At 37.7% G+C, this 14,042-nt stretch overlaps 1 protein-coding gene across 2 annotated transcripts in view; it reads left to right on the top strand.

Moving 5' to 3' along the window:
* The window catches only part of GCC2 (GRIP and coiled-coil domain containing 2), a 58,311-nt gene that overhangs the window by 22,325 nt on the left and 21,944 nt on the right, over positions 1-14,042 (top strand). For both annotated transcript variants that reach the window (XM_058534338.1, XM_058534339.1), the window contains 5 exons: positions 172-276; positions 930-1,092; positions 12,369-12,469; positions 12,566-12,643; positions 13,341-13,478. In XM_058534338.1, the coding sequence (XP_058390321.1) occupies positions 172-276; positions 930-1,092; positions 12,369-12,469; positions 12,566-12,643; positions 13,341-13,478 (585 nt within the window). The remainder of the gene's footprint in view (positions 1-171; positions 277-929; positions 1,093-12,368; positions 12,470-12,565; positions 12,644-13,340; positions 13,479-14,042) is intronic.

The following is a 14,042-nucleotide window of genomic DNA, read 5'->3' as shown; positions in this document are numbered from 1 at the left end:
ATTTGAGAATCCAAGCTATGATTTTGGGGTATATATTTTTTAAATATTTCTGAAAGACTTCCAAACTTTTTGTATTTTAGTATGTCAGATTTATTTTAATAACCCCTTACAAATACCATTTTTAATGTTGGTTCATGTGGGGGGTGGCGGTGTTTTTATTTTTAATTTTAGGAGCATGCCAGTTCTGTAAATGAACTTGAAGAACTTCAGCTACAACTTAAAAAGGAAAAGAAACAGCTTCAGAAAACCATGCATGAATTAGAGCTGGTTAGAAAGGTAAAATAAACAGCAGACTCAAAACTAATGTCAATATTCACGTTGTTAAACTATTCTATAAATGTTGAAAAGAAATGTTTCAAAAACAAAGTTATTTGTGGTACTAAAAGAATCATTTACAAATTGTTTGCTTCAGAAAACTGAAAATTTAACCTATTTCTCTGAGTGCCTGTCTCTCCAGAAGAATCTAGGATCATGAATTACTGGATTTTGGTTTGATATTTCATTTTTTGTACATGATTATTGTATGACACATGAAAATTTAATGTCAAAAGTTGAAATTTGTTTTATACTTAGAACTTTGGCTGATTTTTCTCTACTTTTTCAAAGATGAGGCGAAAAAGAAAGATACTGTAAGAGCTGTGTAAAATATTAATATTTTATAAATAAGAGCCCACAAGAGTAGAACTACCAATTGTGGTTAATGAAAATAATAATGAAATACAAAGAAACTGAGAAAGTTGGATTGAACTATTAGAAAATATTTTATTTTATGAAATTACAAACAACTTCTAGTTTCCTCTATGCAAACTTTGCATATGCAAAACTTTCTATATCACAGAAAAGCATAATAGAACCTGTTTTTCCCTGTGGCATAATTTTTGCAGTTTTACAAATGAGATTAACTTATGTAGTATTTTTAATATGTGCAGGATGCCCAACAAACCACATTGATGAATATGGAAATAGCTGATTATGAACGTTTGCTGAAAGAACTAAATCAAAAGTTAACGAATAAAAACAGCAAGATAGAAGATTTGGAGCAAGAAATAAAAATTCAAAAGCAGAAACAAGAAACCCTGCAAGAAGAAATGAGTGAGTAAAACAAAATTCTCTTTAACTTACAATAATTTTATCATAACAGAATACAGGGAAGCAACATTAGTTGTTCATTTCACCAGTCCAGACTGCCACCCAAGTCTTTCACACAGTGCTAAACATTAATAAGGACCAAAATGATTGTGTAGAAGCATTTGTTCAGATGTTTACAGTCCATGTTAGTGTATAAAGCGTTCATCCACTTAAACATTTCTTCAGTAGCTGCTGCACAAATAAGGCAAAGATGAAAAACGGTCTTTGTCCATGATTTCCTGATTGTCGGCAGAGTGCAGTAAGTTAAACAGCAGTAAAATCTTTCTTTTTAAGGTGAATATATTCCATTTTATCCATAAAATAATTTCTAATGTAAGCATCTAAAGCTAATAATATCCCTTTAGGCACTTCTTCAGTTATTATCTCACAAATTGATATGTTGTATTTTTATTTTATTTCAGTCCAAAATATTTTTTAATTTCCTTTGGATTTCTTTTTTGATCCATGGGTTGTTTAGAAGTATATTATTTAGTTCCTAAATATTTAAGGAAATTTTTTGGTATCTTTCTGTTAATGATTTCTAATTTAATTCCTTTGTAGTTAGAGAACATACTCTGTATGATTTCAGTCCTTTTAAATTTATTGAGTTTTGGTTCATGGACCAGAATATGATTTCTTTTGGTGAATGTTCCTTATGCACTTGAAAACAACGTGTTAGACTGTAGTAGCTGTTGGATAGAGTGTTCTATCAATTTCCCTGCTGCACCACAGCCTAGAAATTGCCTCCAGGCAGAAAGCTGGGACTGTAATAGGGCTCACCGTGTTTGTTTACCTACTCTCAGGGATCACAGTTCTATACTGATTATTGTCCAATGTCATAAAATAGTTTTTTCATATATTTATTCAGTTTTCTAGTTGTTCACAACAGGAAGGTAAGTCTAGATCTCATTACTGCCTCATGACCAGAAGCAGAGTTCCGTAAAATAATTTGAGATGGCTACAAAGATATTTCTGCACAGGATTTTAGATATATAAATGATGAGGAAATGGAATAAAAGGAAATATTGAGGTATAGGACTACACAGTGAAGTTAAATATAAGATCAAGACATAAAGTGTATGTTCTGTGTACTTTTGCTATCACTGTGGTCTCCCATAAATTTGGCTTTGAGCTTCCCAGAAGCCAGAGCAAAGACAGAAACATTATCAGTTACAAGCTTTATAGTATCCACAATATTAGATAAATGTGATGCTTGTGAAAGACACAGCTTTTCCTGCTACTAAGATGTGTGAGAGAACAGTTTTTCAGGCATTTTTATAAAGGGAACACTGTGTCATATGGAACAGTGGTCCCATCTAGAGAGCTTTTTGGAAAGCCCAGGCACAGAGGTAAAGAATCAGAATCTTAAAGGGTGGGGCCTTGAAATCTGTGTTTTCAGAAGTCTCATGTGTGATTTTGAAGTTAATGTTATCTTAGGAATGTCAGACATCCAGAAATAGCAAAATTAAAACCACCAAATCAATAAATAGTGTTTAGTAAGTTTATTGTGCATATGAGAACAGTTTACAAACTGGAAGCTTTCAGATTCAAAGACTGATAGCTCAGGCGCCTGACGTTACAGGATGGCCGATCAAGTGAAATGAGGACATGATTTACCTTTACAATGACAGCGCATTACAGTGGAGCTTTCCAGATGACAGGCAGTTGGTTAAAAGTGATCATCTTATACCGTTTTTAGGAAGATGACTTAGTTTCTTTTATGATTGTCAGAGGCATTTGTACAAGAAGCGGCCCAAGTTAGCAAATTTCCTTGTTTTGCAGAATAAGCTAAATTAAGTTTCACTTATTGTGGTTTAAGTAGTTTTGTCTGCTCAGGGAGTTTTCAATTCCAGTCTCTACTTTGTATTTAATTTTAACAGGACCCACTGATAATTTGGACTTGTATTCTCAGCAGCATCTCCACAATAAATAAAATAACAAATCTTGCATGACAGTTCCATAATGCATACTTCATTCACCTGGTGGTCAAATCACAGCTCAATAAAGGCAATTCCATGAATGAACAAAGCAATAAAGTCCAAGTGTACAGAGTTGTGATGATCTACCTGAATTCAGGGATAAAATGTAGAATATTCAGATAATTGAATGGATTGTGTAGGTTCCAGACAATTCACTATGCATTTACCATGTATTCCAACTTATGTTCTTGGTATGTTCAAGGTGAATAGCAGAGCTCTAAGTGACATTCCTGCAATGCAGACATTTGGTTTTATGAATTAGTGAATCTATATATTTTTGATAGCTAGCTGAGAGGCTTGATACCTTGGGAAAACTAAAAAGAGGTGCTTATTCAAGAAGGCCACCCACTTCTCACTGATAAATAAGTACAGAAATGAGTGATACAGGCAGTGAATGCTGAGAGTTCAGAGGGGAGAGAGATTCTGTAGACTGAAACAGTTAAAAGTTGGAGCTCAAGTTGAGCGTTGAAGGTAAGGTTTTGAGAGAAAAAGTGGATTGGGAAAGAGTATTCCTTTCTGCAGCCACAGTATGAAAAAGAAACATAAGTATTAAACAAAAAAAACATAATTTTGGAAATCTAGGTGGAATGAAAGGCTTGACCTGTTAGGGAGAAGTGAGGTATAATTAGGAAGCTATTCTTGATCCAGTTCGTGAAGTACCTGAATACCACAGTGTGTTTGGGCCCTCTCTGAAGACAGTGGGAAAGATTGATCTGCCTGGTCCATCAAATTAATTAGAATGGTGTAGAATCTGGGAAAAGCCACCAGCCTCGTGGCAGCAAAGACCTTGGCAGGCTGGACTAAAGAGTTATGGTAGAGGAGGAAGAAGGTAAGGAAGCACAGGACAATGTTCCAGGCAAAAAAAATTGGTTGGCTCACTCTGCCTAATGAATTAGGAACACACATCATCTTGATCTCAACCCTCCAACATCTGGCTCCAGTCTAGCTTTTCACCTTAATTCTCTGCTCTCCCACGGGGAAAGAGGACTATTCATTTTTCCTGAGAGATGGTTTGTGCTTTTCCATAACTGCGTATTTCATCTGCTGTTCTTTCTTTCATGCCCTGGCCCTCTCACCTCCATGCTCACCTTTTGGAATCCTTCCTAATTTTAAATGTTTCCCATTCTATGAAATCTTCCTTGTCCCATGCAAAATGTATATAACCTTTAGCCCATGTGGATCCCCATAGCCTTTTGTATTTCGTTTTTAACATTTATATTTTGCTTTACGTTGTCATTTGAAATGTTATCCCCTAATTTCATTCTATATTCTTTGAGTTCAGGAACTTAGTATATCTTGCTTATCATAGTTCCTGGAGCACTTAACAAAGGCTTTGTATGTAATTTGTGCTTTATAAAATGCTTTTTAGAACTGGGTAAATAGTTGCTGGGAAATAACTGAATTAGATTTATCATAAAAAGGCATAGTTAAGATATAGTCTTACAGTATACCTATTTATATTTACCAAGTAATACAGTCTGAATATGTGGATTTAACTTAATAAAGTTAATCATTGCTTATAAGATCTTTTAGCAGCACAGTTACTTAGCACCCATATAACTGGTCTAGACCAGATGTCAAGTACACTTTTTCTGTAAAGGACCTCATAATAAATCATGGCTTCACAGACCACGTGGTCTCTATCATATATTCTTTGTTTCACAACAGGCTGTGGCCAAATTTGGCCTGCTGGTTATAGTTGGGTACCTGTGATCCAGACAATGAATCTACTTATTCCTATTTGGTATTTGTTTCTTCTTGACCTCTGTTAGCATAAGTTGTTTTTTTCATCATGTTTCACTTTGTTCCTTAGTGAACTCTTGCACTGACAGTCTTGTCCTACAAAACCATTAGTATCACAAAAATAGACAACCAGGTATGTGCCTCTGATGTGATATAATTGGCAATACACAGCACTTCTTTTGAGGTATTTTTTTTTTTTTTAATTTTTTGTTTATTGCAGTAACATTGCTTTATAATTGTAAAAATTTCAGGTGTACATCATTGTACTTCTATTTCTGCATAGATTACATCAAGTTCACCACCAAAATACTAATTACAACCCATCACCACACACATGTACCGAATTATCCCTTTCACCCTCCTCCCTCCCCCCTTCCCCTCTGGTAACCACCAATCCAATCTCTGTCCCTATGTGTTTGTTTATTGTTGTTATTATCTACTACTTAATGAAGGAAATCATGCGGTATTTGACCTTCTCCCTCTGACTTATTTCACTTTGCATTATACCCTCAATGTCCATCCATGATGTCACAAATGGCTGGATTTCATCGTTTCTTAAGGCTGAGTAGTATTCCATTGTGTATATATACCACATCTTCTTTATCCATTCGTCCCTTGATGGGCACTTAGGTTGCTTCCAAGTCTTGGCTATTGTGAATAACGCTGAAGTGAACACATGGGTGCATGTACCTTTACAAATTGGTGTTTTCAAGTTCTTTAGATAAATACCCAGCAGTGGGATGGCTGGATCATATGGTAGTTCTATCCTTGATTTTTTGAGGAATCTCCGTACTGTTTTCCATAGTGGCTGCACCAGTTTGCACTCCCACCAGCAGTGTATCAGAGTTCCCTTCTCTCCACATCCTCTCCAACACATGTTGTTTCCTGTCTTGTTAATTATAGCCATTCTGACGGGCGTGAGGTGATATCTCATTGTAGTTTTGATTTGCATTTCCCTGATAGTTAATGATTTTGAACATCTTTTCATGTGTCTGTTGGCCATCTGTATATCTTCTTTGGAGAAATGTCTGTTCAGGTCCTTTGCCCATTTTTTAATGGGGTTGGTAGTTTTTGTGTTGGTAAGATGCATGAGTTCTTTATATATTTTGGAGATTAAGCCCTTATCAGAAGTATGGTTTGCAAATATCTTCTCCCAATTGTTAGGTTGTCTTTTCGTTTTGTTGATGGTTTCCTTTGCTGTGCAGAAGTTTTTTAGTTTGATGTAGTCCCATTTGTTTATTTTTTCTATTGTTTCTCTTGTCCGGTCAGACGTGGTGTTTGAGAAGATGTTGCTAAGACTGATGTCGAAGAGCGTACTGCCTATGTTTTCTTCTAGAAGTTTCACAGTTTCAGGTCTTACATTCAAGTCTTTAATCCATTTGGAGTTAATTTTTGTGTATGGTGTAAGGTAAGGGTCTACTTTCATTTTTTTGCATATGGCTATCCAGTTTTCCCAACACCATTTGTTGAAGAGACTTTCTTTTCCCCATTGTATGTTCTTGGCTCCTTTGTCAAAGATTAGCTGTCCATAGATGTGTGGGTTTATTTCTGGGCTTTCGATTCTATTCCATTGATCTGTGTGTCTGTTTTTGTGCCAGTACCATGCTGTTTTGGTTACTACAGCTTTGTAGTATAGTTTGAAATCAGGGAGTGTGATACCGCCAGCTTTGTTCTTTTTTCTCAGGATTCCTTTAGCTATTCAGGGTCTTTTGTTGTTCCATATAAATTTTAGGATTCTTTGTTCTATTTCTGTGAAAAATGTTGTTGGAACTTTGATAGGGATTGCATTGAATCTATAGATTGCTTTAGGAAGTATGGACATCTTAACTATGTTAATTCTTCCAATCCAAGAGCACAGAATATCTTTCCATTTCTTTGTGTCTTCTTCAATTTCTTTCAGAAATGTTTTGTAATTTTCGGTGTGCAGATCTTTCACCTCTTTGGTTAAGTTTATTCCTAGGTATTTTATTCTTTTTGTTGCAATTGTAAATGGGATGGTATTCTTAATTTCTCTTTCTGCTACTTCGTTGTTAGTGTACAGAAATGCAGCTGATTTTTGTATGTTGATTTTGTATCCTGCAACTTTACCATATTCGTTTATTACTTCTAAAAGTTTTCTGGTGGATTCTTTGGGGTTTTCTATATATAAAATCATGTCATCTGCAAATAGTGACAGTTTCACTTCTTCCTTTCCAATTTGGATCCCTTTTATTTCTTTCTCTTGCCTGAATGCTCTGGCTAGGACTTCCAGTACTATGTTAAATAGGAGTGGTGACAGTGGGCATCCTTGTCTGGTTCCTGTTCTTAGAGGGATGGCTTTCAGTTTTTCACCATTGAGGATGATATTAGCTGTGGGTTTCTCATATATGGCCGTTATTATGTTGAGGTAGTTTCCTTCTATCCCCATTTTATTCAGAGTTTTTATCATAAATGGATGCTGTATCTTGTCAAATGCTTTCTCTGCATCTATTGAGATGATCATGTGATTTTTATTCTTCATTTTATTAAAGTGGTGTATTACGTTGATTGATTGGCGAATGTTGAACCATCCCTGCATCCCTGGAATAAATCCCACTTGATCATGGTGTATAATCTTTTTAACGTATTGTTGTATGCGATTTGCTAGTATTTTATTGAGGATTTTTGCATCGATGTTCATCAGTGATATTGGCCTGTAATTTTCTTTTTTTGTGTTGTCCTTGTCTGGTTTTGGTATCAGGGTAATGTCAGCTTCGTAGAATGAGTTAGGGAGCTTCCCCCCCTCCTCAATTTTTTGGAAGAGTTTGAGAAGGATAGGTATTAAGTCTTCTTTGAATGTTTGGTAGAATTCACCAGGGAAGCCATCTGGTCCTGGACTTTTATTTTTGGGGAGGTTTGTGATTACTGTTTCGATCTCCTTACTGGTGATTGGTCTATTCAAATTCTCTACTTCTTCTTGATCCAGTTTTGGAAGGTTGTATGATTCTAAGAATTTATCCATTTCTTCCAGATTGTCGAATTGGGTGGCATATAGCTTTTCATAGTATTCTCTCATAATCTTTTGTATTTCTGAGGTGTCTGTTGTAACCTCTCCTCTTTCATTTCTGATTTTACTTATTTGTGCCTTCTCTCTTTTTTTCTTGGTGAGTCTAGCTAAAGGTTTGTCAATTTTGTTGATCTTTTCAAAGAACCAGCTCTTGGTTTTATTAATTTTTTCTATTGTTTTTTTGGTCTCTATTTCATTTATTTCTGCTGTGATTTTTATTATTTCCCTTCTTCTACTGATTTTGGGCTTTGTTTGTTCTTCTTTTTCCAGTTCCTTTAGGTGCATTGTTAGATTGTTTATTTGAGATGTTTCTTGTTTGTTGAGATAGGCCTGTATCGCTATAAACTTCCCTCTTAGAACTGCTTTTGCTGTATCCCATAAATTCTGGCATGTCGTATTTTCATTTTCATTTGTCTCCAGGTGTTTTTTGATTTCTTCGTTAACCCAGTCGTTGTTCAGTAGCATTTTGTTTAATCTCCACGTATTTGTGGCTTTTCTGATTTTCTTCCTAGAGTTGATTTCTAGTTTCATACCGTTGTGGTCAGAAAAGATGCTTGGTATTATTTCAATCTTCTTAAATTTATGGAGACTTGTTTTGTGGCCTACTATGTGATCAATCCTGGAGAATGTTCCATGTGCCTTGGAAAAGAACGTGTATTCTTTGGTTTTTGGATGGAATGCTCTGTATGTATCTACTAGGTCCATCTGTTGTAGTGTGTTGTTTAAGGCCAATGTTTCCTTATTGATCTTCTGTTTGAATGATCTATCCGTTGGTGTAAGTGGAGTGTTAAAGTCCCCTACTATTATTGTGTTACTGTCTATTTCTGTTTTTATGTCTGTTAATAATTGCTTTATATATTTAGGTGCACCTACATTGGGTGCGTAGATATTTACAAGTGTTATATCCTCTTGTTGGATTGTTCCCTTGATCATTATGTAATGCCCTTCTTTGTCTCTTTTTACAGTTTTTGTTTTAAAGTCTATTTTGTCTGATATGAGTACTGCTACTCCAGCTTTCTTTTCATTGCCATTTGCGTGGAGTATCTTTTTCCATCCCTTCACTTTCAGTTTGTGAGTGTCTTTAGGTCTGAAGTGTGTCTCTTGTATGCAGCATATATATGGGTCTTGTTTTTTTATCCAATCAGCCACCCTATGCCTTTTAATTGGAGCATTTAGTCCATTGACGTTTAAAGTAGCTATTGATAAGTATGTACTTACTGCCATTTTTTAACTTTTTTTTTTTTTCTCAGTGTTTTAGTAGTCCTTCTCTGCTCCTTTCTTCTTCTATAGAGAATTGATGGTCACTTTAGTTTGACCTCTGTCTGAAAGCTGTACTCTTTAACTCCCCTCCTCCCTCATGTTTTTGATATCATATCTAACCTCTTTGTTGTGCATTTGTATCCATTACATTCTAATCATGGAAATAGATAATTTTTCCTATTTGTGGTCTTTTCTTTTCCCCTTAAATCAGTCCCTTTAACGTTTCTTGTAGCACTGGTTTCTTGGTGACAAACTCCTTTAATTTTTGCTTATCTGGGAAAATTTTGATCTCTCCTTCCATTTTGAATGATAACCTTGCTGGGTAGAGTATTCTTGGCTGTAAGTTTTTTCCTTTTAGCACTTTAAATATATCATGCCATTCTCTTCTAGCCTGTAAGGTTTCTGCACAGAAGTCAGCTGATAGCCTTATGGGGTTTCCTTTGTACGTAACTTGACATTCTCTTGCGGCTTTTAGGATTCTCTCTTTATCTTTAATTCTGTACATTTTGATTATGATGTGTCTTGCTGTGGGCCTCTTTGGGTTTATCTTGTTTGTGGCTCTCTGTCCTTCCTGTACCTGGATGTCTGCTTCCTCCCTAGGTTAGGGAAGTTTTCATCTATTATTTCTTGAAATAGATTCTCTGACCCCTTGTCTCGCTCTTCTCCTTCCGAGACACCTATAACACGGATGTTAGTGCGCTTGATGTTGTCCCAGAGGTCCCTTAGACTGTTCTCACTCTTTTTAATTCTTTTCTCTTTTACCTGTTCACCTTGGGTAATGTCTTCTAGTCTTTCGTCCAGCTCACAGATCCGTTCTTCTGTATCCTCTACTCTGCTTTTGAGTCCCTCTAATGAATTTTTCATTTCCAGTATTGTATTCTTCATTTCTGATTGGTTCTTTTTTATATCTTCCATTTCTTTGTTGACATTCTCACTGAGTTCATCTATTCTTCTCCCCAGATCAGTGAGCATCCTTAACACTCTTAGTTTGAACTCTCTGTCAGGTAGGTTGCTCATTTCTGTTTCACTTAGTTCCTTTTCTGGGGTTTTGTCCTGTTCCCTTACTTGGAATGTATTCTTTTGCCTCTTCATTTTGCCTCTTTCCCTGTGCTTGTGTCTATGTATTAGGTAGGTCAGCTACGTCTCCTGCTCTTGGATAGGTGACCTTATGTAAGTGATGCCTTAGGAAGCTTCCAGTGTGCTTCCCTCAGTTCTCAATGTTCCAGGGGTGACCCCTGTGTGGGCTACGTGTATCCTTCTGCTGTGGCCTGTTTGCTGTCCCTGTAGGCGCCTAGGGAGGCTGAGTTATGCTCCTGGCCACCTGTTGTAATGCTCAGCTGCTTGTAGTTGTTGTGGGCCCTTCAGTCTCTTTATCAGGTGTGGGGATCCCCAGCACAGTTGGCTGCAAGTTCTAATACCACATTTGTGTTGCAGTATTTCTTTTAAGTGAGTAGGCCCCCACCGTGGCAGCTTGTTAGGCTCAGGGCCTTACAATTGCTGTAAGCCTCTAGCCTATTAGGTCTCTTGTCAGCTCCCTGAGGATTGCAGCTGGGTGGGGCTGGCCTCAGGCACAGGAGCACCCAATTGTTTCAGGTTTTGGAAGGTGGAGCAAACCTCCTATGTGGGTCTTTGAGAAGTACAAGTCTTCTGCGGCTGAGAAGCCCTGCCGCCCACAGGTCCACACACACAGTCAATACAGTCCTGCCCCGTGTGAGCGCCCCGACCTCCCCAAGCGGACCCAGTCTCTCCACGGCGGAAGCTCCACACACTCTGCCACCGCCCCACACTCTCCACCCGCTCCTTGTGCACACCCTGCCCTGCTCAAGTCGGCTCAGTTGCCAGGCTGCAGAGAATCCAGTCACCAATCTATGCAGGCCCACAAGTTGCCTGAGGGCTTGTTGTTGGGTGGTGCCCGTCTCTAGGGTGGGCTGCCTGTCCTGGCTGAGCTGGATTAAATCGGTGCTCTAGCGGGTGGGGCAGACCCTGGGCTAGCAGGCCTCAGGGAGAACTCCACTGGCTTCTGTGTCAGCACACCCACACCGGGCCACAACAATGGCCGCCGCCAATGTCCCAGTCCCTGGAGAGGTCTCACCCCTCACCGAGATGCACTCAGGGCCTATTAGGTGAGTCTCTTGTCACCAAAGCACTGTGCACCTTTCTTTCTGGTGATTTTAGGTTGCTTCCTGAAACGAGTGAGTTTGTGCGCGGGCCCTTTAAGAGCCAGTTTTAGTTTCTTTGTGAACCGGGTTTTCTGGGGGTGCTCCCCAGTGTTTAGTAGCAGACACAGTCAGATATTATGCCGCTGGTCTCGATTGTGCTGGGTCCACAATATGCCCACAGCGGGGGTGCTCCCTGGCTCAGGGCCCCGTTCCTCCAGGGAGGCTGCGGACCTGTGAGCTGCTCCCGGCCGCCGTGAAGCTGGCGGCTTGTGAAGGCGGCGTTTTTCCTCTCCGGAAGGGAGTCTCTGCCTCTTCCACCTCAGTTAGGATTGTCCGTTGTTGCAGGAGTTCCTCTCATCCAGTTTTCAGTTCTGTCTCAGGGGTAATTTTTCCACGAGTAGTTGTAAATTGGCTGTGTCCGCGGGAGGAGGTGAGTTCCGAGTCTGCTTACGCCGCCATCTTGACTCCTCTCCTGAGGTATTTCTTAAAAGTAGAGTCTTTATCTTTTAGATAGGTAGTAAGTATGTACTTTTATTTTAGAGATATATACTGAAATACAGATGAGTTGATTTCCTGTAAAAAGATAAAAAGCAATAGGGGCACAAGGAGTAGATGAGGGTATAGGTCAGGGTTTGGCAAACTTTTTCTATAAAGGGCCAGACGGTAAATATTTTAGGTTTTGCAAGCCATGTAGTCTGTGCTGCCGTTAGTCAGCACAGTTGTTACACTAAAGCAGCCATAAACAATATGTGAAAAAATGAGCCTGACTGTGTTCTAATAGAAGCATTTACAGAAACAAGCAGCAGTCAGATTTGGCCTGTGGGCTTGACTCCTGGTCTGGGTGAAATAAAATTGGCCACGTATTGGTAATTGGTAAAGCCAGTGATGGGTACAGTGGGGTTCAGTGTATCACTGTCACTACTGTCATGTATGTTTGAAATATTCCATAATAAAAAGCTAAGACAGTTTTCTTTTGAAGATAGGTTAATACAAAGAAAAGACTCATCATTTACTTATTTAAATTCATTCATAAAGATCGTTTCATCTCTTCTGAAATTATTTCTTATATACTAGCTTCACTGCAGTCTTCAGTGCAACAATATGAAGAAAAAAACACCAAAATGAAGCAGTTGCTTGTGAAAACCAAAAAAGAACTGGCAGATTCAAAGCAAGCAGTATGTTAATTTCTCAGTTTTACATATTAATACTTATGCACAGTGTATTTATGAATAACTTCTTTTTTAAATTTAACCAAGATTCTTATTCTGTAGGAAACTGATCACTTAATACTTCAGGCATCTTTAAAGGGTGAGCTGGAGGCAAGCCAGCAGCAAGTAGAAGTCTATAAAGTAAGATTGTTTTTACTTTCTAAGATTTAAAAATAAATTTCCATGTGGAAATAAGGTACCATTTAGGGATTTTTCTAAATAACCTTATATATACACACACACACACACTTTTTTTTTTTCTTCTCCTAAATATCCTTCCTCAACATTTTGAGGCAGTTGAAGCAATAAGCCAAGTGTGGCATATAACTGGGGTAGACCATTTAGTTTAAGCTACTTTTTTTCATGTATTTGAAAATCCATATTACACTAAGAATCTTGCAATATAAAATAAACATGGCCCCAAATCTGTAGCTGAACTTTCTAAATGAGAGTACAGCCACAGGAATCAGTTTATAAAACGGTTTTGTATATTTATGTTGTATTTATATGTATATTTACATTATTTATTTATATATTTTTATATCTATTATATGTAATATCTTGAGGTATTTGATTAAACATTGAATGGTAACATGTAGTCTGGAATTTTTTCATGATTGATTTTTTTGGTTTTGATTTAAGCAAGACTAAATTTATTGTGAAATGTTCTATTCACATTGTCTCTGCTCTTTCAATAATAATAGATAAAAAAATTTACTATTTCATTATGTTCCTTATATATACTGTGTTTCAAAACTCAAGTTTATGTTTAAGGAAAGTCTTCTTAACCAGTGAAGATCTGATTTACTAGAGCTTAACTGAAAGATTTTGCCCCCAGATTCAACTGTCTGAAATAACATCTGAGAAACACAAAATTCACGAGCACCTGAAGACTTCTGCGGACCAGCATCAGCGCACGCTGAGTGCATACCAGCAGAAAGTGACAGCCCTTCAGGAACAGTGCCACGCTGCCAAGGTGCGCTCTTCATGCAGAAGCCACATGTCACAGATGTTATTATCAACTAGCAAGCAGTTTACTTAAGGGCTATGGTCTCCCTTTTTAGTGTTTGCTCTTCTTTAAGAGCACTTACTAGATGAATACCTGGTTCAGCTCATCTGACCCTAATCCCAGCCCCATCCCGACCCTGTCACCTTTTTTTGCTAAAAGGAATGACATGGGTACATGTTGTTTCCATTTCAGCCTTGTTTTGCTATTTCTGTGTGTAAGAAGCTTTTTTTTTAATTTTTTATTAGAAGAGTGTTGTAGTTCTTTCTGAGGGCTAAGTGATTATAAAATGATATTCTAATAGAATAGCTGTGGGGGCTCCTTTCTTATCTTTAACATAGACAACAGATGAAGTACAGTAGTTTTGCTAGACATGCAGCTCTTATCCAAGTGATCTGGGCAGAAGGGTCATGGAAGTTTACAGACAACTTCAGGAAAGTGGAAGGCCTAGAATTTAACTTGTCCCACTCTTTTGAAAACTGAAGTTCAAGTAGCTTAATTTCTTTGAATTAATTTTTATTGTAATTATAAAAA

Source organism: Diceros bicornis, chromosome 40 (genome assembly GCF_020826845.1).
Source record: "Diceros bicornis minor isolate mBicDic1 chromosome 40, mDicBic1.mat.cur, whole genome shotgun sequence".
Lineage (NCBI taxonomy): Eukaryota > Metazoa > Chordata > Mammalia > Perissodactyla > Rhinocerotidae > Diceros > Diceros bicornis.
The sequence above is the reverse complement of the archived record's forward strand: the minus strand, read 5'-3'. Positions and strand labels throughout refer to the sequence as shown.